The sequence below is a fragment of the Vombatus ursinus genome, unplaced genomic scaffold (genome assembly GCF_900497805.2).
Source record: "Vombatus ursinus unplaced genomic scaffold, bare-nosed wombat genome assembly UNPS02000580.1, whole genome shotgun sequence".
NCBI lineage: Eukaryota > Metazoa > Chordata > Mammalia > Diprotodontia > Vombatidae > Vombatus > Vombatus ursinus.
In genome coordinates this window covers 7,757,381-7,784,496 of record NW_020940358.1, presented here as the reverse complement: position 1 = coordinate 7,784,496, position 27,116 = coordinate 7,757,381, and the positions used below count along the sequence as shown (strand labels likewise).

General features: G+C 43.6%; 1 protein-coding gene across 2 annotated transcripts; it reads right to left on the bottom strand.

Moving 5' to 3' along the window:
• Positions 1–27,116, bottom strand: GATA5 (GATA binding protein 5). Of its 2 annotated transcripts, none has more exons than XM_027851508.1 (7): positions 27,054–27,116; positions 24,899–25,669; positions 19,724–19,899; positions 5,218–5,343; positions 2,613–2,700; positions 1,654–1,775; positions 1–793 (listed from the first exon to the last, which is right to left on the bottom strand). In XM_027851508.1, the coding sequence occupies exons 2-7, from the start codon at positions 25,425–25,427 to the stop codon at positions 638–640; spliced, it is 1,197 nt and encodes a 398-aa protein (XP_027707309.1). In that variant the 5' UTR covers positions 25,428–25,669; positions 27,054–27,116; the 3' UTR covers positions 1–637. The 2 variants fall into 2 exon arrangements, with proteins under 2 accessions (XP_027707309.1, XP_027707318.1); XM_027851517.1 differs by having other exon boundaries at positions 1–790.

The following is a 27,116-nucleotide window of genomic DNA, read 5'->3' as shown; positions in this document are numbered from 1 at the left end:
CGAAGTTTTTATTTCTCCAAATTCTTTAGCCGTGTTTGGCTGTGTTGCTCATCATTTTCATAAAAATCCTTTGGAAGTAGGAAGTAGGAAGAGCAATGCCTGCATCTCCAGTGACTTTTCAGGGTGAGCATACACATGCTTCAGAAGCTAACACTCTAGAGATGATTGTTTTCAAGATAATACAGTAAAGGTTTAAAGTAACAGGTTGTGTTTTTAGATGAACTGATGGCTACTCTGTTTACAAAAACATTAAATTAGGTGGTGCCACATAATCAGTCTTTATTGAGAAGTGGGACAAATTGCACTCCATGTAGTCAGAAGAGGAAGAAATCATTGGGAATAAACATGTGATTTAGGGACTTTTGTGCCAGTGTTGAGGGACAGTATGGGGTCTTCTCAAACAAATCTATCCCTCCTGCTCCCAGGAGGTATGTCCAATTTGTTCCTGCTGAGTTAAAATTGATAGAACCAAGCAGGGTGAGTGGTGAAGGCAGAAATCAGCCAAGTATCCCCAGGATCTCTCAGTCTCTCACTGGTCTGGTGCATAAGTGAATTGTCATCCGGCCTCTCTGTCATCCATCAGAGGGACAGGTAGGAAGGTTGGTCCAAAAAGGATGTTTCCTGGGAGCCCCGGGATTTAAGCCAACGCCAGGGCACACCATGAGTCCTGGCGGAGAGGCACGCTGAGTCCTGACTGGGAGGTCACGGAGGACGAGAAAGTATAATCCTCAGGCTCGAACTTGAACTCCGAGTGGCTGGGACCCAGGGGGTCTTCTGCTGGGCTAGGACCCTGCTGTGGGGATAAGAAGTGTGCATGGGAGGCCCAGACACATTGTTCTGGGAATAGGCCTGCCCTCTCTTTGACACATGCCCTGAAAGTTGGATCAAGCAAAGGCCTGCTATCCTCTATGACTCAGTCTTAATGGGCAGGTAGACTCCTGCCTTCCTTTGGGCTGATGGTTCCATCATACATATATCTACTACTACTTATGGTGAAGGTTCCAGAGTTGCTTTACAACTGGGTGGAGCAGGACAGGGCCGTGGTGGGGACAAACTAAGAGTTTGAGATTTTAAATCTGGAAAGGTAAAAACTAGAGGGATAAGAGCACAGCAATCTACAAAATCATGATAGTGAATTAGCATTGGGGTCCTCTTTGAAAGGGGGTAGGTGGGAGAGAAATCTGTGAATAAGCCACATATGATTAATAGAGATGAATTCAGAGATGTGTCCATTTTGTACTCCATCCTCACCCTGTCTCCTGCCAACACCACACCCCTAGGAAAAAATTAGGATTGGGGGGGAATATGACTTGATCTGGGTTTGAGGCTGGAGAGGCGCAGAAAGCACAGTGCTTAATTCAAGTTTATGCCAATAGTGGACTAGCCAACCTGTGGCTGAAGAGGGTTATTAGGTAATTCCTTTTGCCCACTTCTAAGTAAGTATGACCCTCCATAAAGAGCCCACGTTGGAGAGGTCCTCCCTGTGCCCTCTCCTTGTGAAAGTTACCCTTACTCTTCCCCTATACCTCACTTCAGAGAGAGCTCTTGGGGAGCACCTGACTAGATCCCCTGAACTGACTGCACTGTGAGAGTTTTTACCCCTGACTGTTCTGGTCTGGTCTCCCTGAACCCTTTATCCCCTCCTGGTCTTACCTGAGAAATGATGGTCTGTCCTGGATACTGAGGGGTTGTCAGATTTGGCTCAGACTTTAAAGTGGCAGTGCTGTCAGAGTTGGTGATGGAAGATGGGGAATTTGTGGCTGAGGCTGTTGACCCTGCAGAGAGATAATTATAAATTTCCTGAAGATATGCATGCCTGGCAACGTATTTATATGAAGCCCATGGATCTAAGGTCCAACTAGCAATTTTTCTTCCTCTAGGATAAACTGGGCCATAGAGAGATTAAGTGACTTCCCCAAGGCCATAGTAAATCCTGTATTTTTTCTATTAGACTTTCAACTTTCATGCAACTCTCTCTGAATACTAGATTACAGGTCCTTGCACAATGCAAAAGCCTTGTCCAACTCCTCTCCATCTAGCCTCATTCTTTCTCCACCTTTTCCACTTTGGCTATCACAGGACAGGATTGTGTTGCTTTTCTCTGGGACCCCTCCACTTTCTCTTTTTGGAACCTTTTCTGGCTTTAAACCTGTTTGTCCCAAGAGCCTGAAAAATCTCATTTCTACTGAAGTTTTGGAGATTAAGTGGGTCACCCTTCCTAGGGGTATGTGCATTTTAAGAGAAAAATGCTTGTTCCAAAAATAAATAAATCAATAATGAATCTCTAATAGTGGGACTTTAGGTAGGTCTGGAAATATTTTGGATCATGACTCTTGATGCTATTCTCATCACTTTGGGCAGGCAGTCACATACTCTGCCTAACCAGAAGTCCCTCCCTACTTGGAAAAACACACTCTCTAAAGAACCCTAATGTGAAATAGGGCATAAGAGATTTGGCCCGGAGCTGAGCCTCTCTCCTGAACACTGAGCCTATTCTCACCCCTAGGTACTTCCCTCCCCCCACCCCCCAAACAGTGCAGGAAGCTTCCTCCCCACAGTATTGGAGATAGCCCATCCTATCTCCACTGATTAGTGGCTCAAGCCATGGGTACCTGTGGAGCTCTTGGCTTTGGCAATGTTTTTGGGCTTCCGTTTCCGTGTCTGGATGCTCTCCTTTTTCATGGCAAGGGGTCGAGGTACCTTAACAAGAACACAGAAGCATCAATAACAGTCAACAACAATAAGAGTTTATTGAGCACTGTGCTAAGTACTTTTTGGATACAGGGAAAGGCAAAAACAAAACAAAACAAAACAAAAAACCCAGTTCCCCTTCTCAAGCAGCTCACAATGTAATTGGGAAGACAGTATACAAACAACTCTTTACAAAAAAAGACATCAGATAAATTGGGAGGGGGGTAATCTTGGAGGAAAGGCACTAAGATTAAGGAGGTCTGGGAAGGGTTTCTTGTAAAAGAAGAGACTTTAGGTGAGACATGAAGGAAGCCAGGGAGGTTAGAAGGCAAAGATGAGAAGGGAGATATTTTCAGGCATCCGGGATAACCAATGAAAGTGTCTGGAGTCAGGACATGAAGTGTTGTGTTTGAGGAACAACAAGAGATCAGTGTCTCTGGATGGAAGAGTATGGGAAAGAAGAGATAAGAAGACTTTGGAAAGGTAGGAAGGAGCCAGACTTGGCTTTAAAAGCCAGAGAGGGAAATTATATTTGATCTTGGAGGTGATATGGAGCCATTAGAGTTCATTGAATGGAGGGTGGCAGCATGGTCAAACTTGTACTTTAGGAAGATCAGTTTGACAGCTGACTGGAAAATGGATTGGACTGGAGAGACTTGAGGCAGGGAGACCAATAAGCCGGCTATTTCAATAGTCTAGATGTGAGATGATGAGGACCTGAGTCAAGGCAGTGGGCAGTGTCAGTAGAAGAAGAGGGGGACATGGATGAGAAATGTTACAAAGGGAGAAATGGCAAGCTTTGGCAACTGATAATTTATAAGGGCGGAGTGAGAAAGAGTGAGGAGTTGAGGATGATGAGCTGTGAGCCTAGGTGACTGGGAGGATAGTGGTACCTTCAAAAGTAAAGGGAAAGGGCTGGTAGGTGGCACAGTGGGTAGAGCACTGGCCCTGGAGTTAGGAGGACCTGAGTTCAAATCCGACCTCAGACACATAACACTCACTAGCTGTGTGACTGTTGGCAAGTCACTTAATCCCAATTGCCTCACCAAAAAAAAAAGTAAAGGGAAGTGAGTATTTTGGGGAACAGACAAATTCTGTTTTGTTTTGAGGTCCCTAGCACTCTGCTTTTATCCCCCAGGGGGGCTTCCTTGCCTCAGGTCAGTTCTATAGTCCAAGCCCATTGTCATTATCTAGTGTAGCACTGGGAGAAACCTGAGGCTTGAGCATGTGTTCTTCCCAGAGCTGTAGTGGTTCCTTCTAATTTCTCTGTCCTCACAGGCCTCCTTTCATCATTTATAATCAGAATTTCCCCCCTCTCTCATTTCCCCATGAAGCCTTCTTTGACCACTCCCCCTCCTGTCTTGCTGTGCTGTTCTCCGGTGTCACATAAGGCAGCACTCAGTCATACACACTGAGTCCTAGCAGCGGCTGCTCAGTATGCAAATCTTAAAATGCCAGCTTCCTGAGGGTACATTCTGTATCTTTTTTCAATGAAAAATCATTAAATATCGTGTATCAGGCCCCCTGCTAAGCACTGGGCGTACAAATACAAAATCAAGTCCCTGCCTTCAATGTGTTAATATACTTTTCTAAAAGATTTTTTCTTATTTTATCATGAAACTATACCTTCTCTTTGACATGTTTCTCCCATAGCTGGGCACCCAGTATGTGGTTGGCAAATATTTGTTGATGAGTCACGGATTTGTGGACTAACTCTAAAGGACAGCAAGTCCTTTTTCCTATCTGGGTCTCAATATCCCCATTTGTTGGACTAGATTGGCAGTTCTCATACTTTTTGGTCTCAGGAAACCTTTCCACTCTCAAAAAATATTAAGAACCCCAAAGAACTTTTTTTTAAATGTTGGACATATCTATCTATATTTATGTTATGATAACTGATAAATGTTTAAAATATTCATTTAAAATCCACAATAAACCTATTGCGTGTGAACAGAAATAACCTATTTTTATGAAAATCTCTACATTTTAAAAAACAAAATTAAATTTAGAAGTGGTATTGTTTTACACATTTCTTTTTCTAATGTCTAGCTTAATAGAAGCTGGATTGTCACATCTGCTTTTGCATTCAGTTTGTTTCAAGATATTGTTTTAGTTAAAGTATGTGAAGAAAATCTGGCCTCACACAGACATGTAGATAAAAAATGGAAGAAAATTTTAAAAGGCAATTAACATAGTATTATAGGAAAAATAGTTTTTACCCCCAGGGAACTTCAAGCTAGACTTTGAGAACTGCTGGAGTGAATGGTATCTGAAGTCCTGTTCAGACCTGATAGTCTGTGATTATTAAGGGACCAGAGACATCCTTTCACTCACTCCTCTGAAAGTTGTGATGTAGTCCTTCTGAGATGAGTGGGAAGGTCTTAAAAAGGGTGTTGGTTTTGGAGAGTAATTAGATAGGAACCAAAGACTCAGCAGGACATGGAATACCTATCTCACCTCTCTGGTTAGATGGCCACCTTTTCACACTCACCCATAACCAAGTTCTGGCCCCAAGGTCCCACTTACCCCATGAAGCTTCATGTAGAGCCCACAGGCATTACACACTGGCTCCCCTTCTGCATTCCTCCTCCACAGGGTGGTGTTGGTTGTGTGACAATTAGTGCAGCAAAGTCCAGCCCGGCGAGTTGAGGACTAAACAGGGGAAAGAGAGATAGAGAGGGTGAGCTTGATTGCAGCAAGAGGGATTTCTTTGCCCATTGGACTTCAGTGCCCCATGACTTTCTCCTAGGAGAAGAAAACGTTGGAAAGGGGTCAGGGGAGAGATAAGGGGCCGATGAAAGGCATAGCCCATGTCTGAGATCACCCTCATCCCCAGAGCCCTTTCATTAAAGCTGATAAACCTGGCCAGATTCCTAATGCCTCTCTGCCTGAGAATGTATGGGCTCTGGCTGTCACATTCATATTTCATAATGGAGAAAAGAGGGGTGGGGAGGGCCTAAGCCAGGGAGGGCCCTTAAGTGCCTGGAACTGACTGGAACCAGAGACATTCAAATGAGTGTTAGGGTGCAAACCTCACTCCCTTTCCAAAGGTTCTTCAGTTGATTTCCTAGCAAATGTAGAAGTAGAGAACCAGGCTGGAATTTGGGCTGTATTTTCTAGCAAAAAGATTTTGAGATACTGGAGTGGATGACCAAGAAAGAAGTGTGTGCCTCTCTCTCTTTCTGTGTGTGTGTGTGTGTGTGTGTGTGTGTGTGTGTGTGTGTAATATCTCCTTCTCTGGGCCAGGGTGGGGAGGGGGGATGGAGAGGGAGGATTTGAAGAGCTGACAGCCTTCTTTGAGGACAGTCTCAGCAGGAAACCTCCATCCTAGCCCAGTGACCTGGTGATGTGGTCTGCTTAAAGGTGGGTTGTCTCTAGGACTGGTCAAACCTATCTTCCATGACCAGACCAATTGACATAGTATTAGGAGCTCAGGGTACTTCAGTTCATTCTTGAGAAAAGTTTCCACACCCTCCCCCCTCCCTTAGAAATACTATAAAATAATAAGAAAACTAATAATAGCAAGTTAATCTTTACATATTAGCTTTAAGGTTTTCAAAGCGTTTTGGAAATATGATTGTATTTGATTCTCACAACAATCCTATGAGACAGGTGCTATATTATCTTCATTTTACAGAAGATGAAACTGAGGCTAAGGAAGGTTAAGTGACATGCCCAGGGTCATACAGCTAGTAAGCATCTGAGTCAGAATTAAAACTCAGCATTCTTGACCATCTGCCATCAAATCACGTAGGAGTGATGTCAAAAGACAAATTAAAGATTCAAGAATTTGAGATTCTCCTCCCCCCCACCCCATTTTTCAAGGCTTATCTCAATGTGAATATCCTTTGGGAAGTTTTTCCTAGGTTCTACTTCCTTCTGTACCCCTCTAGTCAGTGACATTGGGTGAGTCACTCCCTGGAGTCAATTTTCTGACAAGGGTGAGACTAGATGATCTCTAAAAGTTCTCTCATCTCTGACCCTTTATGATTCTAACGAGACCAACACAATTCTGCTTGGTCTGTCCTGCTGTGAATTTTTTCTTAAAGAAGAGACCGCTCCCCCCTTCCCCTACTCTATTCTCACGTTGATGGGGCTGCCAACTCTTTCTCTAGCCTTCACCTGTCAACTTCAGCACTTGGGGTGTTTCCTATTAATGCCTGGGGACCAAAGGCATTTTAGCAATGTTAATGGGAGCCTGGAATGAGTGTCCGTGTATCTCTGAGTCACATTACAGAGTGTGAGCTATCTTTCCACTTAGGTGTTAGAGTGATATTCTTCAGTCCCTACCAAAAAAAAAATCCATAAAACCCTAAAACCCATCCCAGAATGCCTCCTCCTCTTGGGTTCCCCAGGCCTAACCCAGTGACTGGGCAAGAAATGAGGCATGCTTATAAGAATTCCAGCCCTGTTTACTTTTCCAGACTGACGCCAAATCATCTCAGCCACCAGGGCTAAATGATAAATGGACTAAAGGGGAAGGAAATAGGAAGGCCAGGAGCCTGGTAAAGATGAGAGTACTTTGAAAAGGCAGATAGAGGTCCCATTCTAGTTAACTGTATCTAGCGCAGTTTTACATCTCAAAGACAACAGAAAAGGAGAGCGAAGGAGAGTTTTAATCCCTTTGAGATTTGGGTTTAGGTTTGAAAGAAGGAAGGCAGAACATATCTACTTTCCTCAGAAGAGGATTTTAATTTCATTTCTTGTCTAACAGCAAAAACCCAAACCAAAACAACATGCAGTAATATGCCTAGAAGAGAACACTGGGCAGAGAATCAGAAGAAATGAAGTCCATTCTCTGTTGTCATTTCCTGTTTCTGGAATTCAGCTTTCTGTGAAATAAGGTGGTTGGACCAGATGCTGCTTTAGGAGACCCCTTCTAACTTTTACTGGATAGTAGGCCTTTGGTTCTAATATCACCTCATTTCAATAGTTCTTTTTCCTTTACAAAGCACTTTCAGTTTATTTTAGTAGAACATAGGCTCACTGAGGGCAGAGATGGTGTCTTTTTTTTATTGGTAGAGCTCCAAAACAGAGTTAATCTTGCATGTGGTCTGTACCTGTGATTTCATACATGGTATGTAGGAAATTTTTGGAGAGGAAACCTCCTCTATCAATGCTGATCAACTCAGGTTTTACAATTTATAGTTTTTATATACTTGCCTGGGGGCATGCTTCAGAGACATGCTCAGTCCAAGAACAGATCAGAACCCAAGCCTTACTGACTGAAGTCTGCTCTCTAACTACCACTCCATGCTACCATGCACATTAGTACACATTTGCTGAAATAAATTAAACGTGCCCTCAGCAATCGTTGAATTAAATTAAGCAATGCAACAAACATTTATTAAATTGTGTGTAAGATACTGTGCTTGTTAGAGACACAATGGCCAAAAAAAAAAAAAAAGATTCCTGACCTTGAGGAAATTACATCCTACTGGTGGAGGGAGAGTACAATATATGCACAAATTCATAAAAAGCTTATGCAAAGTTATGCAAAATAATTTCAAGAGGAAGAGAATACTTATCATCATTAGTAGCAGTAATAGTAGTGGTTGGTCAGAGAGCTGCAGTAGTATCCCCATTTTGCGGATAAGGAATGAAGTAACTTTCTAGTGACACAACAGAGCTAGAACTAGAAACCAGCTCTCCTGACTCATGCTTCAGGAATATTTCCATTTTAGTGTTTTATAACAGTTATTAAAAAAAAAACAAATAAATAAACAAACAATACTCAGAGGTTTTTGTTTGTTTTGGTGAGAAACACCTGAGGCATATGTTGCTAAATGCATTTTGAATACAAGGATGGACACCCCAAAGAGGCAGCTAGCTGGTGCAGTGGATGGAATGTTGGACCTGGAATTGGGAAGATGAGTTCAAATCCAGCCTCACACAGTTACTAGCTGTATGACCGTGGACAAGACACTTAACCTGTTTGCCTCAGTTTCCTCAGCTGTAAATGGAGAGGATAATAGCACCTATCTCACAGAGTTGTTGTTAGGATCAAATGAGATAGTATTTGTAAAAAGTGCTTAGCACAGTACCTGGCAACATAGTAGGTATAATAAATACTTGTTCTCTTCCCTTCCCCCACACAGTAAATTAGTAAATGCAATTATCCTGGCTTTCTTTCATAGCACTTTACATTTTTTTCATCCCTTTCTTCACCTCTACTTTACCCTCTGAGGGAGAAAAGGAAGGTGTTACTGTCTCAATTTGACTGATGAGAAAACTGTTGTACAGGGAAGTGGAATATTTTGCCCCAAAGGCAAAGTTCACACTGGAATACAACTATAACCCCAATCCAATCCCCTTTCCACTGTACCACATTCACAGTCTCTATAAAATGAGTGTGATAATATGTATGATCTCACAGCACTGTTGTGAGGAAACTGAAAATAAATATAGATGTGTTTTTCTATTATATTATGCTCCCAGTTAGGGGAACATTTTTTTTAAAAGAGAAATGATATTCTGTTGCTCTAAAGTACATAGTGTATCATTGCTTAAGATACAATGAACATCACTAAGTAAAAATTAAAACAAAAAAGTTAGAATCCTAAATGGACCTGTGTTATACAATACCAAAGTATATGAATCACTAGACTGAAAAATTGAAAAAATTCTTCGTTTCTTGGTTCTTTTCATTTGAAACAGCTATGAATTTCTGATGGGAATCCTCTTAGTTATAAAGATTGAGAGAGAAATATTCTTTGAACTTTGAATTCAATGAAAATCGGGGAGTTTCATTTGCCATGAAACCTGAATTTGCAGAGTCTGAAGAAATTCAGGAGGTATCATCACCCTTGGACTAAAAGGCCTACTTCCAATCTATTTTTGCTTTCTCTGCTGGGATTCATCATCCTGAGGGAGGCGGGAACTACTATCAAGGCTACAATTCTGCTCACTGAAGGACAAATAGCTTAATACATTATTTTGAATTTACCAGCAGCTTTCTCCAAAGGCAGGGCCCCTGGGCCAACTTCCCCTCCTTCGGAGCCCCTCTTCCACATGATGACCTTGTCTAAGAAGCTGTTGCCTTCAACATTGTGCTCAAATGTTTATTTTTTTTTAACATAGCTAGCAATTATCCCCCGCCCCTCCTCCAACACCACGTGTAACTGATAAACCACCAAAATTCCATTAAAGCTTAGGGTGTGCAGTGCTAGAGACAACCTTCTGTGATACTGCCTTGAGAGGCAATGGGTCAATGCATTGGAAAACATCTGGATGTAGCTGTTTGTGGCACTATTGTTAGGTGAGGAGATTCTGTCTGAGGGCTCTCACATCAGAGACCTTGTACAGGAAGGAGCCTTGGTTAGGAATGACTTCACATAGCATGGCTCTCTCCTCTTCATTCCTGGGATATGAGGCTTTAGGATAAGAGACTCTGGAAGTAAAATTCCAGCAGCAAGACCAGCTGTAAGGGGAGCTGGGACATCTGCTTCTCAGATCTCTCTTCCGGAAACCCCTTCTTTGATGGGGGAAATTTCGTCATAGTCATGAACAAGTGATAAACTTGGAGCCTTTACATTACACCTTTCTCTGAAACCCCAGTGCCGAGCATAGGACATTGCACATTGTGAACTGCAAAGTACGATATGAACTCAACACAGCAGTGTTACTCAATTCCACAAACATGGAATTACTTTCTAAATGTCTGTGTATCTTCCAACTCATCTGAACCTCATAACAATTCTGTGAAGTAGACAGGGTAGGTATTATGATTCCCATTTTAAGAGTGAGGAAACTGAGGCACAGAGAGGTGAAGGAATCTACCAAAGGCCTTATAGATAAAAGAAGAGCCAGGACTCAAACCGAAGTCCAGAGCTCTCTTTTCTATATCACCTACATGGTGAATGTCTAGGTTTCATAAACAAGTCAGAGCCTCATATAAACCTCATTGTCATTTATATTCATGGGCAGTTGCCTTAGGGAAGGAATTCACTTGTTCATTCATTCATTCGTTCATTCATTCAGCAGCTGGTGGAGCAGTGGATAGAGAACTGGGCCTGGAGTCAGGAAGACCCGAGTTTGAATTGGCCTCAGATACTTACTAGATGTGTGACCCTGGGAAAGTCACTTAACCTTTGTTTAACTCACTTTCCTTAACTGTAAAATAGGGATAATAATAGCACCTATCTCATAGGGTTGTTATGAGGATTAAATGAGATAATATTTGTAAAAAGTGCCAGCACAATGCCTGACATATTTGTTATTGTTCAGTTGTTTCAGTCATGCTGGACTCTTTGTGACCCCCCATTTGGGGTTTACTTGGCAAAGATACTGGAGTGGTTTGCCATTCCTTCTCCGGCTCATTTTACAGGTAAGAAAACTGAGGCAAAGAGGGTTAAATGAGTTGACTGGGGTCACACAGCTAGTAAGTATCTGAGGGCAGATTTGACTTTAGGTCTTCTTGACTCCAGACCCTGAGCTCGCTCTATCCATTATACCAGTAATTGTTATATAAATGCTTATTCCCTTCCTCTTTTTCCCTTCACTCCCTCTCCTCTTTCTTATGCATTTGATAAACATAAATTTAGTACTCAGTCCCTGCAAGGCACCAGATCTCAGTGACAGGATGCTGCTGAAGTCTTTAAGTAACTGTTTATAAGGTCTAGGAAATAGAACTATGGTTATGTCCATACAGGTAAGATGAAGTAGAGAATTGAGATAATCATCCATATAATTAAGGGAAAACTTAACCAAGGAGGGGAAAATATTTAGGTTATTTATTTGTTGGGAGGTGGAAGCTGGGCTTAGGGGTGAAGTTGCTGGATTAATGGAATAATTCAGTTAACCAGGTTGGTAGTCAGGGGATCCTGGCATTTGGGGATTTGAAGGGATGTTAGAAATCCTCTTGTCTAACTCCTTCATTTTATGGATGTATAAACTGAAGCTCATATAATTTAGATTGATACAAAATTCATAAGATAGTGAATAGTTCAAGCCTCCATGACTCAGGTTAGGGAACTTTCTACAATGTAAGAAGATGCAGCAGAGAGGTGGGAGACATTTACTGATGTCCAATACCAGTCCAATTTGAGCCAGGATGGAGGCCTGTCTGAGTAACTAACCACTTTTATAACAAACTTTTGCCATGGACATTCTGATATAGGTACTGTGGATGTTCCCTGCCTCTCTGGATAAATACCTGTAACTGGCAATTATGTGTAATAGGTTACTACTATAATTCAGGCTGGCTTTCCCTGAGTTCCTGTGATTACTCAAGCACAGGTGTATTAGTGGAGAAATGAGAGGGCTCGGGGCCCTCAGTTCACTTAGCTGAGGCAGAACTATAACTAGGGTATAGCCATAGGAACTTTACATACAGACACTAAAATTTAGAGGGCTCATAACATACATCTAAAAGCAACTGACCTTAAGCTCTAATTAATAAAAACAAATCATTAAAACAAGGAAGCTACCAGATATATCAATCAGTGAGCTACTATAACATCTAATTCCCTTTCCAATTCAACTGAATGCATCTGAATTATTTCCTGTATTTTTTTCACATCATGAAAGATGATTTTAGGGCATGTCTGGTGCTATGGAGTATTGCTTGCTCCTAGTGACAGAATTGCCGAAGGATAATGACTGAAGTTTTCTCCTAAACTGGACTTCAATGGCCTGAGAGGGTCATAAGCCCCAGTCCCAGTTTCCTCTACACCCACTACTTTATGGCATCAACTAGGATGATCCTCTGTTCTTACCACATTGCTCAGCAGTAGCACCATAAAATGAAATATCAGCTGTATCATGCCCATTTCAATAATTACCGTTCATAGGGGCAGGTAGGTAGCAAAGCTCAGACCTTGGAGTCAAGAGGACCTGAGATGAAATCCAACCTCAGACATATGACACTTACTAGCTGTGTGACCCTGGGCAAGTCACTTGACCCCAATTGCTTCACCAAAAGAACAAATTAGTTACCATTTATATAAAGTTTGCAAAGTGTTTTACAAATATAATCTCATTTGATCCTCACAATAATACTGGGATATAAGTGCTATTATCCTCATTTTACAGATGAGGATACTGAGGCAGAGAGAAGTTAAGAGATTTGCCTTGGGTCACATGGTTGATAAGTATCTAAGCTTGAATTTGAACTCAGGTCTTCCTGACTCCAGGCCCAGTGCTCTCTTTACCATGCCACTAACTGCCTCATGAATGAATGAACAAATGAAGTATTTTCACAATGAAATACAGAAGAGAACAGAAGAGAAAATGATTTGTGTTTACTGAATGGTGAACATGTCCCCTATGAGTCAATGGGACAGTTCTTCGAGGACTATCACCTTTGATTGCTTTTCTTATAACAACACTTGCAAAGATAGTAGAGAAGCCAATAGAACTTCAATTAGAAGCAATGATAGAAACCAGCCTCTTTAACTTGGAGGATGGGGAACTTGTGCATCATTAAAAAATATAGCCAGTGTAGTCAAAATAGTGCAGAGGGGCCCATTTCCCTCCACAAAGTGATAGTTGCATCCTAGGAACACATCTGAAGACATCCTTGTTAGGTGAGATCAGTTCCTTAGTCTGTGGATTTCCACTGTAGAGCCCCAGTGAAGTGGCCCTGCTCATTGATGATCTTCCCCTTCAGACCTCTTAGAAAACTTTGTACTGCCCCCTTTCTATGGTACTTATCATATAATAGGTATATTGTAGCTATCTATATCAGCGCCTACTACTGGAGAATGAGCTTCATAAGACCAGGGAGCCTGTCTTATTTAAACTTTGTCTCTCTTCCAATAACTAGCACAGGGCTCTGCAGACAACAAGCAATGAATGAATATTTGATGAGGGGAGTAAGTAAACTCATACATACATGCATGCATGCATGAATGAATGAATGATCAAGTGAATGAGTGAGGTGAACACCAGAAAGTTTGCCTTTGGAACTGCTGTTGGCATTGGCAGGCTGGAGAAGCTGAGGACTGGAAGACTCTAATAGTTGTATGAAGCAGGACAATTATTGCTGATATCCCCAGTGCTCAGAACAGTGCCTGGCACACAGTAGGCACTAAATAAATGTTTGTTGATTGATTGATGGCCACCATCACCTTTGACATGATCTAATTTTTGCTTGGTTTTAAACTTGGCAATGTGGTTGGGATGTACCTGACTCAGAGATATGAAATTCCAAACTAGGCCCAAAAGCTTAGAGATATCGAAAAAAAAAAGTAGATGTCAAGAAGCCTCCTAGCCTTCAATGATATCTCTAGTAATGTCCTCTGGATGCTTTGAGCATAACTTTGAGAGGATACTGCTTATTTGAACCAAGTTCCTATACTCATATACAGGATTGAATGACTTTTTTCACCCTGAGATGCACTAAGGTGTCTTTGAGCTTAAAAAATGTAACTATAACACCAAAAAAGTAACTATACCCTTTATTATTTCCTCTGCCTCCACTCACCCCTCTACCTGTTTGAGAGATTCTGAGACTTGAATTATGGTGCTTGCCTAAGAAATGGTAATATTTCCTCTGCCTCCACTCACCCCTCTACCTGTTTGAGAGATTCTGAGACTTGAATTATGGTGCTTGCCTAAGAAATGCTAATTTTGGTTGATGGTCTCTCAGGTTGTCTCTTTAATTGTGTATTTTTAAGTTCTAGTACCGAGGATCATCTTACTAACTCCCTAATTGGAAGATGTCAGATATTAAATTCAGGTTGTGGATTCTGAGCCAGGGAAGTCTGGGACCTGAAGTGAGGGCCTTGTAAGAATGGAGATGAAAAATCAAGTTGAACTCCTCCTGCTCCACAACAGGTCAGAGGTGAGACCCCAGGGTCTTAGAAAGGAAGACTGGAAGATAATGAGAAAGAAGAGAGAAACATGGAACTACCATGGTGTGGAGGAGGGGGAGGCCCTTTCCTAGTTCTTTTGAAGGGTGGCATTGGATGGGATGAGAAAGAGGAGAAAAAGATGCAAGATTCTCTTGCCATCCATGAAGAAGGAAGCTAGAAATTATCAGGCTACAATATACTACATTACACTCAGCCCCTAAGTTCCTGGGGCTCAATCATAAATAAAATAAACATTCCTTCACATTCTCAGATAGTGAGAAAAAAAAACTATTCTACCTAAGAAGTCACCCCTCACCCCATTTGCTTCTAAATAATACCAAAGTTTTCCTCCACATTTTTAAATAATGGCCATTGGTTTTTTTTTTTTTTTTGGTTTTTTTTTGCTGGTCAGAAGTGTTAGGCAGAATCTCTGCATCTAGTTCAGGATCTTTAAAGTAGGTTATCAAGTGGAAATTTTCATTTAGTGTACAAGATAACAAATGGTTCCATCAGTTATACCCATTCTTCTAAAAGTAATATGTACATCATGGTGGCACATGCCTATAATATCTGCTACTGGGGAACCTTGAGGCTAATGGATCACCTGAATTCAAGAGTTCTGAGCTAAAGTTGATCATGTAGGGCTAAAGTTGATTGAGTTGTCACATTAACTGTGGCACAAATAAGGTGAGTCCCTTGGAGCAGGGTCTGCACCCTCCCTCCTTTCCTCCAAAAGTAGTACTACAGAAGATTCATTGGCAGTCATGATACCTATGTTCTAGGGTTTTGGGTTTGTGTGTGTGTGTGTGTGAGAGAGACTTACTGTGTGACATAGGTATGTCAGTTACCCTCTCTGAACCTCAGCTTTCCCCAAAAAATGAGGTTAGAATACTTCACCTCTCCCAACTCTGATATCTTATAATGACATGACTAGATCTCTAGTTTTTCTTCAAGACAATGACCCTTCCCCTCCATTAATGGAAAAACTTCATTGAGGGATTTTAGTAGATTTAGATAAGTAATAACTGATACCTATATATCTATCTGTACATATACATATATGTATATATACATATTGTGTGGATATATATGTATGTGCATAACACATACATATACACACTTATTACAAAGCCTTTTGTCTAAATTATATCCATTGAGGTAGGTACTACAGATATTGGTATCCTCATGAGATGAGGAAAATAAAGCTCATAGAGGTTAAGAAACTTGCCTTGCCATTGTTAGAGGAAGAAAGCCTAGGTCTTCTTGACTCTAAGCCTAGCTAGCTATTCTCTACATCAAGCCATCCCCAACCCCCCAGTCAGCTTCCCTCATTCCATGAAATTATTTTAATGGAAAAGTCTATAGATTTCCAGAACAAACACCGAACTCAGTTTTCGAAAATCAGACGACCAAATGGGCTGCCAGATTCAGTCGAATGGCTACTTTGGAAACCCTGTATAGAAACTACCTGAATGTTTCATCTGAGAGCACTTATGATGTACCTAAATTTAACTGTGCTGAGCCCCATCTAGGGCTTCCTTATTTCTAGTCCTATCCTAAATCTTTTCATCTTACTCTTGATCCAGGACATTGGAATTTTTTTTCTTCAGAGTAATAAGGCGTGAAAATACCCCTTAGGTGAATTGCTCAACAGCCTTAATTTCAGACTTGATACTACTGCAGCCGATGTCTAAAACTTCATTGAAGAATTACTAGCTTAGTGATTATGGGTAAGTCATTTAACTTCTCTGAGCCTCAGTTTTCTCATATGAAAAGTGGGAATAATAACACCTTTAGTACCGTCTTCATAGGGTTTTGTGAGACTTGATGATAAGATGACTGTAACATGCTTTAAAAAAAAACTTTAAAGGTCTATATAGGGAGAGTAACCCCAATGTCTTGAGACAGTTAAGTGGCACAGTGAATGGAGTGCTGGACCCAGAATCTGGAAGACAAGTTCAAATCCAGCTTTAGACACTCCCTAGCTATATGACTCTGGCCAAGTCACTTAACCTCTCTCTGCCTCAGTTTCCTTAACTGTAAAATGGGGATAATAATAACACCCATTTCCTAGGATTATTGTGAGAATAAAATGAACTAATATTTGTAAAGATCTTATAGCACAATGCCTGGCACAGAGTAGCACTTGGCAAATGCTTATTCTTTTCTCTTAGTTCAGTTTTAAGCTATTAAAGCTGAAAACAGAACTAAGATTTTTGGGACACCCTGTATATTAATGTCAGTTATTATTACTAAAGCAAAATGAAAGATGTAAAAAAAAATAAAACATGAAAAGGCTTGGAACTAATGGATTTTTACCATTGAATTATATTCAAACAAAATCAGCTGGTGAATAGATGATAATTCAAAACTTTTTTTTTAATCAACCAAATTTGGTTTAATAATATTCTGCTATAGAGTGTCCCAAAAGTCTCAGTGCAGCTGTAAGTTCTTAAAGCTCAAGTTTTAATGTTTAATATTAAACTGTTAATGCATTAAGACTTTGGGGACACTCTATATTAGTACATTAAGACATCCAAGGGGTATAAGGTGTAAGAAAACTGGAAAGGTAGGAGGGAACCAAGTTAAGAAGGCCTTTAAATCCCAAAAAGAGGGTTTTGTTTTTGATAGGGCTACTCCACTGTTGTGTGTGTGTGTGTGTGTGTGTGTGACAGGGAGAGAGAAAAAGAGAAAGAGAGAGAGAGAGAGAGAGAGAGAGAGAGAGAGAGAGAGAGATGGTCAGATATGCACTTTAGGAAGTCATTTAGAAGGTTTACAAAGTACTTTACATATATTTTCTCAATTGATCCTCATGATAGTGACAAAGACTAAGATAAATATTTTTCAGTTGAATTAATTCTTATACTGCCTCCTCCATATTTACTGTTATTATGCAAAATATTTAAATATAAATGTATTCAACTCTTGGTATATGGGATCAAGCATTAAACCTGGTTATTTGGTCTTAGCTGAGGGCATGAGTACATTGGACTCAGCACCCTGTAAGGAAAAGTGAACACAAACCTGACTGTACTGTGGAAATGTCTAAAATATATTCTAAACACCTACTCCCAAACCAAATAGCCAGCTCACAAACTGCCATAAAAAGAGGATCTAGTCCCAAGTCCTACACAAGAGAAACTACTTTAGACTCAGCCCAGCCCAATTCCAAAGGTAACCATATCTTAGATTGTGGAAAATTAAAAAAGACAAGCAGCTTCCTTGTCCCTCTGAAGCCAGTGGTCTCTGATCAATGTCAACCAACCAGAAGTTTAAGACAATTTCTGTTTTCTCTCCCCAGATCTCCTAGGCTCTCCACTTTCATGAGAGGCTGAACATTTCAAAACAAATGGAAAGTTCAGATAGAAACCAACATAGATAATCCATTCCAAATTAAGAAACGAAAATTCAGCCACTTGCTCTGGGGCTTCAGTTTAAGGGCAGAAATCCAATACCATTAAAATGGCTAATTGCGAAAGAATTTAGAAAGGTATTTCATTTAGGCTTGGTTTTTTTTTTTGTTTGTTTGTTTTTTGTTTTTAGTTTTTTTTAGCCTTCCAGTAGTTTAAACTCTGCAGGAGGAATTGGAGAATTTCTCAGTTTGGCTGAAACATTTTAGTTCTGCTTCTGTGAATATTTTCCCTCTTTCTGGGGAAGAATAATTTTACATTTTTATACAAGGTCCTAAGAAGTAGCCTTTTGGCAGGTGTGAGTCAAACTGAGAAGTGCTGTTTCACTCAGAGAGCGTAAAACTTGTCAGGATGTGTCAAGAACTCCCAATTTAAATTTTTTTTTTTTGCACCACACTAACTAGCTTCTTTTTGAAAACAAGAAGGAAAGTTGCAGAGAGAAGCATATTAATATCTTAAATAGAACATCAGACATGACTTCTAACTAACTCTGGGGATACAGTATTTCCGGAGTCTACACTTTTTCCTGGTATGGACAACCCCAGGTTGCTCAACCTCTTTGGCTCAGTGATCACAGAGAATTTGCTTTCAGAGAAATCCTATATTGGAGTGTTTAGAACCCCTCACGACGTCACAATCCCAGCTGGGAGCCTCCTCTAGGAGCTCTATAAATTTTGTTTGAATATATTTCCTAACGGGACGATTCTTATGGTCCGCAGTCAAAATCCAGAAAGATCAACTTCATACGGGTAGGAAAACGTCTTTTAAAAATAGTTTATTTATAATTGTACCCTTCCAAAGGGCAAAGTTGGTGAATTCTTAATCAGCCAAACTGAGAAATTCTCTAAAAGCTGTGAGTTCCCCTGTGGCTGGGGCAGGCTCGAAGGTACTGGCAGCTATAAGCATTTTGCCTCAAGCTCAGAAGTGCTCTAAAAACCCTCGACTACACTCCCCGAAAACAATCCTGCTGGTTAGTCTATCCTGAACTGGTCAACTAGAAAGTGCAAGTCGTCAAATAAGGCTTAGTCTGAAAGCCGCAGGGAAGAGGGGAGAGGTGAGGAAGGAGACACTGACAGGTTAAATCTCACACCCATTTACCCTAAATTGAGTGGGAAAGAGTCAAGCAAAAGTTTCCTGTTTTATTCCAGAGCTCTGTAATGGGCAGGCACTCCCTCTGCCTGAATAGAAACCAACCATTGGGCAGCAGCGTTCAAATCTCATCTCTGATGCTTTATCTTGTGACCTTGGGCAAGTTACTTAACATCCTTAGGCCTCAGTTTCCTCATCTGTAAAATGAGGGAGTTCGACTACAACGTGGCCTCTTAGGTCCCATCCAGCTCTGTTATTCACTTGAACTTAGTCTTCTGCCCAGATGTTTTACCAAGGTGGTGGTGGGGGCAGGGGAAGAGATACTCTAACACAAACTGCACAGTCCATCTCTCCCATCCCAAGAGGTCAGCCCTAGCTCACCAGTTTTGCCTCTGGGTCTGTGGGGTTGGATAGAAATCTCACCTAGCTGGCCTTGCTTTGCAGATGCAGCACCTCTCCTGTGCCCTCCTACCCCAACCTTCCTCCGGTTCCTCCACTCCTCTCCCTCCAGATCTCTTCCTCCGCTTCAGTGTTCTGGGTCTCCAAGTCAGAACAGAACCCGGAGTGAATTTCCCAGGTACTTCAAAGACTTAGAAAAATGCTGCTTTTGTTAGCCTCACTAGTTTAATCCCCTCAGCTCCTAGCCCCAGGGTGGAGACCTAGTCTCTCTCCCAGATAGAAAGAGCAGTGACTGGCCGCGACACCCCGACGTGCCTGCCTTCCCAAGCTCTGACTTACCAGCCTCTTCTGGGGCTTGATGAGCGGCCGGTTGATGCCATTCATTTTGTGGTAGAGGCCACAGGCGTTGCAGAGGTAGTGGCCTGTGCCGTCTCGCCTCCACAGCGGTGTGGACATAGCCCCACAATTAACGCACTCGCGGCCTTCACCCGGGAACTCTTCCAAGAATTCTGAAACTGAGGGAAGAGGAAAGGGTTTCAGGATCTGTCCGCTGAGAAAGGGGAATGCTGCATATGCAGAGCCGGGGAGGCCCTTCCCTCCACTTCAAAGCATTGAGGGCTAGAAAAGACTTCTGAGACCATCTACGCCAAACTCACGACTTTGCAGATGGGGAAACTGAGGACAGAGCGGTAAAGTGACTCATCTAAGATTAGTCAGTTAATGCAGAGCCAGGATTCAATACCAAATCCATCTTCCGACTTAAGAATCCAGTACTCTTTCCTCCTCCTTAATCTCTCCCTATATCTAAGTCCTCGATCTCCAAGGACAGAAGACTGACCTAATTTCCAGGCTTTTGAATGTTATTTGGGGGGGGGGGGGTAGGTAGGGAAGAGTGTAGGAGATGATAGGTTTTGGCTTTTCTCATTGGAAAGGAAGAAGGAAAAATTGAACGTATTGTGTGTTAACAACCACAACAGCACCAAAACCGAATCCTAAAGGCCCGAAGCTTCGACTTCTATAAGCCTTGGCTTCAGGTTTGTGACTTCACGTTGAAACACAAGGAACAGGGAAGTGCGACATGGAATTCAGTGCGATCATGTCCACCTTCTTCATGGTGGAATCCTAAGCCAACTTTCCAAAATACAGAATTCAGAGCTGAAAGAACTAGAGATCATGTAGTCCAAGGACCCCATTTTACAATCTCGGAAAGCTGAGACATCAGGAAGTACAAGTGACTTGTCCAAGGTCTTACCACTACATTTTAGTTATCCAGAGTCTGGCAGTGAGTATCAGTATGGGGAGTTGAAAGCAGAACTCCCAGAAACCCAGGTTCTGGGTTGTCTTGACAAGTATCTCCCCTATTCGTTTTCTTCTGTGCCAGAGTCGCTTAGGGAAGGAATGTCTACAGCAGCAAAGAACCACTGGGACCGATATCTTTCCCTGCGTTTTACTGGGCTAGTCTTTTCTTCACCAATTCACATTGCTAAGCATCCTTGCCCCTCCCTCTAGATCGAGGTCTTAGGAAATCCAGAAAGCTCCCAGGAAGACCCCTACCACATGAGGGCTGGGGAACTGGGGGTGAGGATGGGAAATTAGCACGGATCAGCTAACCAAAGCCTAGCCAGGTCTCCCTGTTTTCGTTTCTACTTAACCTTCCTGGGCCTCGAGCTAAGAAGTTTGATTTTATCCCTTACGCCCACGCATCCTCTCCCTCCCGTCTTCCTTCTCCTTCTTTCCTCACTCTACCCCCGCTCCTCCCCCCACCCCTAGCTTGGGGTGTTAATGTTGCGGTTTTTGCCTTCTTTTCTTCCAAGGCCGGAGCCCTGGCAGTCTAAACCCAGCCCTTGGCCTCCGCGCGTCCCACGGGCCGGCTGAACTTTGAGGCCGGCACGGCGAACAAACTGGCCCACTGGCCGGGTTGTCTAAACAGGGCTCAGAAGCGATGTTATTGTAAGGCGATTAAAGGCGGGGGTGGATGAGTGGGTGGGTGTGGGAGGGACTGGGGGCCGACTTGGGGGCTTCCCTGATTTCCATCAAACCTTTGGGGGCTTTGACTGGTGGCGACGCGCAGGCTGGGCCAAGACGGATGGAATGTGTGTGGGGGCCGCGGGCGCTAGGGCTGTTGGGGGGGGGGATGAGCAGGGGGAGGTGACGCAGGATCAATCACACCTCGGGCCCGGCTGCCACGGACCGACAGAGGAGCCGCGCCAGGATGGGGGCGGGGGTGGGGGAGAGAGGAGGCGGTACTGGACCCGGGACCAGAGACCCTAGACCTAGGATCGGGACAGAGCTGAGAAGGACGAGGCTCGGGGGTTAGACTGCTCTATTTTGTCTTCTGGCTAGTAGCAGCTAGAGGCCACATGCATAGATTGTTGGAGCTGGATTACTTCCTTTTGAAAAATTGAAACTCTCAGCTTCCCTTGTGTTATCTAGCTCCGAAGCATCTCCCCAATTCCTCCAGTAAACATTACCCAAGGAAGGTGATGGATAAACCTCAAGAAACTAAAATTCGCTGATGACCTAATTATTCAGCAGCACAGTATGCTGTAGTCTTCAGTTCTGGTCATTTTGGATACTTACTACATATGTGACCTTGAGCAAGTCACTTCCCTTCCTCTGCCTCTGCGTCTCCATTTCTCTTATGTACAATGAAGGGTTTTGACCAAGATCTTTTAGTTCCCTTCTTTAAGTTCGTTTTTTCCAGCTCTAACAATAAATGTTCTAAGGTCCCTTCCAATTCTGCCATTCTATGTTCTTAAGCCCATTCCAGCACTTGACATTTTATATTCTAACATCTATTCCAGTTGTAGACCTTATGAATGCATAAAGAAAGCAGCAGGCATCCAAACGGCAAGGAGGGAGTGTAGAGGTAGGCTAGTTCCTATCTGATATTCCCCCCAGATGTAAACCGGAATTGGAATTTCTCAGGCCAATTACTCCATTTCCCCAGTAGCTGACTGAGAGTCTTTCTAGTTCTTGGGCAGTTCATTCCTGGAGGAGAGGAGGCACTGGGAATCTGTGGTGGTAAGTAACCAAATAAATAGGTGAGCCATTATGGAACTCCAAGCTTCACTAGGGAAGGCAATGCTGGTTAGTGAATGTGAGGCAAAGAAAGGCTCAGCTTTTCAGTTTCTGGATCTTAAACCACAAGTTTCTCCACTATCGCGCTCACCAAAATTCAGCCCCAAATTCTCCTTTCCTTCTACCCCAAGGTGAATCTTCAGAATATCCCACACAGCACAAACCAGAAGGGAAATGGAAAGTTATGTTGGCTTTAAGGCAATCATTGTCTATTTGGATGTTACTTTGAGTCTTGGAAGGGACTGAGTGTATCTAAATTATCCATTGAATTAAGATGTGTAGATAGGGTCTATGACAGGGGGAGAGGGGACAGAATATTTTCCCAACTTAGGTTGAGAGCCAAGCAATTGTGGGGGAGGAGGGATAGAGAAGGCGGAGGCCTCACACCCTCTTCTCTGGGTGACTTTGTTCTCAGTAGAGATAAGCTTGCTGGAGCCCAGGCTTGGAGTTGATGGGGGGTGGGGAGGGGAGGGTGGCAGGCTATGAGATAACTCTGCCTAGGGCTTGGAGTGCTTTTCAAAACAAAACATAAAGTTTGGAGGGGGTGGAATTGGGGATTTCATATTGGAAAGGGCTGGAAGAGACAGGATGGAGGAGGGGAAGGGTGGAGAAAAAGGAGAGGTGGGAGAGGACTGACAGGACAGTTGTAAATATAGAGGAGGGGAAAGGGAAAGGAGAGCTAGATGCAAGAATGAAGGAAGAGAGGGAGAGAAGGAGACTAAGCACTAAGCATGAAGAAGAAAAAAGAAGAGAAAAGGAGAGAAAAGAAAGGATGTGAAAAAGACAGAGGAAGAGAGAACAGGGAGAAGGAGAGGACTAAAAAGGAAAGAAAAAGAAGAGAGAGAGGAGGAAAGGAAACAGAGAGGAGAGGAGAATTGAGGAACTTCAGCAATTGCAGAAAGGGTCTTGAGCAGTATAGGGAAAGAAGAAGCAACACTTAGTCCTGGAAAGAAGAAGCAACACTTAGTCCTGGAAAAGGCTACCTAGCAAAAGGGTGACAAGGGAGTGTGTGTGTGTGTGTGTGTGTGTGTGTGTGTGTGTGTGTTTGTGTGTGTGTGAGTTTGTGTGTGTAAAGGAGGGGGTGGTGGCTTAAAGAATGGGCTAAAGTGGCCCTCAACCCAAGTGGCTTTTATTGACCACTGCCTAATTGAATTTCACTATCTCCTTGGAAGGGGGAGAACAAGGCAACTTGGAAATTGTTTGGAAGAAGCTGAATTAGCAGACCAAAAGTCTGTTCAGATATAAACTAATTTACCTCAATAAATTACTTAAATGTTAAAGCCCTGTAAATATGCTCCTCTGGCTTAAACACTGGGCCTTCAACTCAGTGGATAGGGGTCACTGAGCCCAAGTGAAGGCAAAGAAAAAGATCCTGGAGAGTTTGACTTTGGTTGAAGGTCTCATACGGAAAGCTTGGAGCTTACAGACTCTTTCAAAGACGTTTTCCTCCACTGAGCTAGAGCAAAGCACCACCTAGGCTAAAAACCCCTTTCCCAATCCTCAGACTTCCGAGAGGGTGTGGGGTGGCCTGTACGTTATGCCTGGCATGGCTATAAAGGGTGTTCAGAATAATTATGAAGGCAATTCATTCCCAAATTCCTCTTATTGATGGAAAGGGAGTTTTTAGAGGGAAAGTTTTTGCTATTTTTTACATGAGGTTTTTTTTTTAATTGGGCTGAGAGTGTTTCAATTTATCTAAATAACCAAATAATGAATCTCTCAATTTAACATCTCCACACTTCCTTTGTATAGGCAAGGCTAACAGTTGAGGATATGTGCCACCATTTCAGAAACCTGTGAGATTTTTGGGATTAGAGTAAGGTAGAAAGGGTAAAGTGCCAGTCCCTGAAAGAAATGATCCTTATCCTAATCCCGCCTCTCTGGTGAAGGGTAAAGATTCAAGGGAAGCCTCATATCTCAAAGACACTGGACCTAATCCCCTAACCCCCTAGACTGGGGGGTAAAGGGTGGGAATGGGAACTCCTCTAGACTAATTCTGAGCTTCTGAACTTGACCTCAGGCAGTAAGATATTTCAGAAAAGGGGAGCAGGTGACCAGGACTTGCAGCTTTGGAAAAATAAAAATATAATTTGCTCCAAAATAAGGATAAAGAAGAGAAGCGAGTTTTTCCCTTCTAAACACACACACACACACACACACACACACACACACACACACACACACACACACACTCCCCTGTCACCCTTTTGCTAGGTAGCCTTTTCCAGAAAGAGTCTTCTACCCTCCCAACTACTTCCCACCATTCTGCTCTTCCCATCGTCCTACTCCACCCCAGGAGCAACAGGGACGAATTCTGGTTGGGTCTCGGAGATGTGGTGGGGAACTCACAGATAGAACGACTAGGAGTACGGAGTCGAGGCAAAGGAAAACATGGTGAGGGGCACTGGCTGGCTGAAGGAGAAAAGAACTCACCAAAGGTGGACCTCCGGCCGGGAAGGCCAGTTTGGCGGCTCTGTAGGCTGTGTAGAACGCTGCTTTCGAAGTGGCCTGCGGTCCAGGAGGGGGCCATATCCGGGCTTACATAGGCTGGGTAGGCGTTCGAATATGTTCCGCTGACTGAGCGCACCAACGGGTTGGTATACTGCTCCCTGGTGCCACTGCCCAGGAGCAGGGGGCTCTGGTAGGTTCCATCCCGTCCTCCGCCGCTGCCCCCAGGAGGGCTGTGAGAGTAGGAGAAACCAGAAGGCGGGTGGGGGCTGCCGGGGTTAAAAGCTGAGGCCTCACCACTTGCCTGGGCCCAACTCGGGTGACTGCCCAGTGGATGGCTCTGGTGTGCAGCCTCACAACCCGCCAGGTAGGGCATCGTGGGTAGCATGGAAGGCACCCTCGTCGTGGGCACATATACGGGGGAACTAGTCGCTGAAGAGTGTAGGAAGCTACTGGAGTCGTGGGCATAGGGCGCCTGGCCAGGGTTTGAAGCGAGGGCCAAACTTTGGTACATCTCTAGGTAGGCTTCGTAGTTCCTGGCCCAGAAAGGGGCGACTGGAGGTGTGATTAAAATTGGAAGCTCAGCGGGAGGGGTATAGCAGGAACCAGGTGCGTAGACCAAAGGAACAAAGCGTTAGAATTCGGTTATATTTTCCCCCAGTGTCTGACTTGGGTGCTTTTCTCTCCCTTATCTGGCTGGCTATCTGAGTCGACTTAGGGGACTGGTATCCAGATGTTGCCAGGAAAGGATGTTACCTGGAGGGAGATGAAAAAGAGAAACAAGACCATCAGTTTGGTCTCTTTTGTTTATGGACCCAGAACTTTTCTCTGCACCCCCAAATCACCCTCCTCCCCCAAACACTCCACCAGCTTTCAGTATTACACCTGCCCTCTGAGTTTGAGTCCTCTCCCTGTTTCCTTAACCTCTGGTAGATCCATCCTGCTTTATCCTGGAGAAACCCCAACCAGATCTGGAACACCAGTGGAAGATTTACTTCCCATTTAGCTCGGCTAGTTCGATATACCAGCCCCTCCACACTTTCCAGAGTGCTTGGCTGAGACTAGAGGCAATATGCCCGGCTCCCTCGAAAAGTGAAATAGGCTCGGAGATTGGGGGACTGAAAGGCCTGGCTGATTAAGACAGCTCTCAATGTAGCTAATTTTCAATTCTCCTTCTTCATCTCTTACCCCACTCCCTATTACCTAGGAACTCTATGCTCCAAGACAAGCAAGAGTCACTGATGGGGTAATTATTATAACCCGGGTACTACGTTTTCGGACTCGCTTCTAATTAAAACCCGGCAAATGTCTTAAACCAAAGATGATTTTTTTTTCAGCCCCCTTTTTTTTTCTTTTCCGGAGGAGGGGGACCAAGAAGAAACGACGAAAGACAGAATCAGCCTTAGCTAACTATTCCACCTCCACACTTCTACCCCCGCCCAGGTTGCAGGCATCAGGTTCCCTCCAAAGAAAAAAAGTTAAGCTAAGATCTTCCGAGGTTGGGGACTCCGAAGTGGACTAAATTTGTGAAAAATTGAACCACCAAACCATCACTAATCTTAGAAACCCTCTGCACTGAGTCGACTCCGGGAAGCTAAGTTTCTAGGACTGGGGCACGATGGAGAATAAGGGAAGAACCGGCGGAGGCGAGTGTCTCCAGGGACCTGGACTCCTCGGGAGAGAAATGAGGGGAAAGAGAAAACGGCGAGGGGGAGGGTAGTCTTTGGGTTCACCCATTAGACCTAATTCTTCAGCTTGTCGCAGGATAGCATTTGAGGATCGGGAGGTAAGGAGAGTCGCTGATACTCCTTGGCGCGCCCAAGGAGCGGCAAGGGCCCCCGGGGGCTAAGTGTACGCCCGCGGGAAGTGCCTGGGTTGGCATCATCAAGGCCTAACGGGATGACAAAGTCTTGCCTTGAAATAAACCAGCAGGGCCAGCTGCGGCTCAGAGATCCCTGCAGCGGCCTGAATGGCCCAGGGCTCGGACTGGGAAGGGGAGGCTGAACTGGGCTGGGGTGGGAGGGGGCCTCAGGGAGAGTTGTTTCCACGGGGATCCCGCATCCACACGGATGCAGGGCGGCCCGTGTACCAGATAAGGCCGGGCGGGCAGATAAAAGGTGGGCAGAGACATCATACTCACTGTGGCGTGGAGGGGAGGGGGCAGCAGCCGAAGCAGACGAGCAACTGGGAGCCAGAGGCTGCG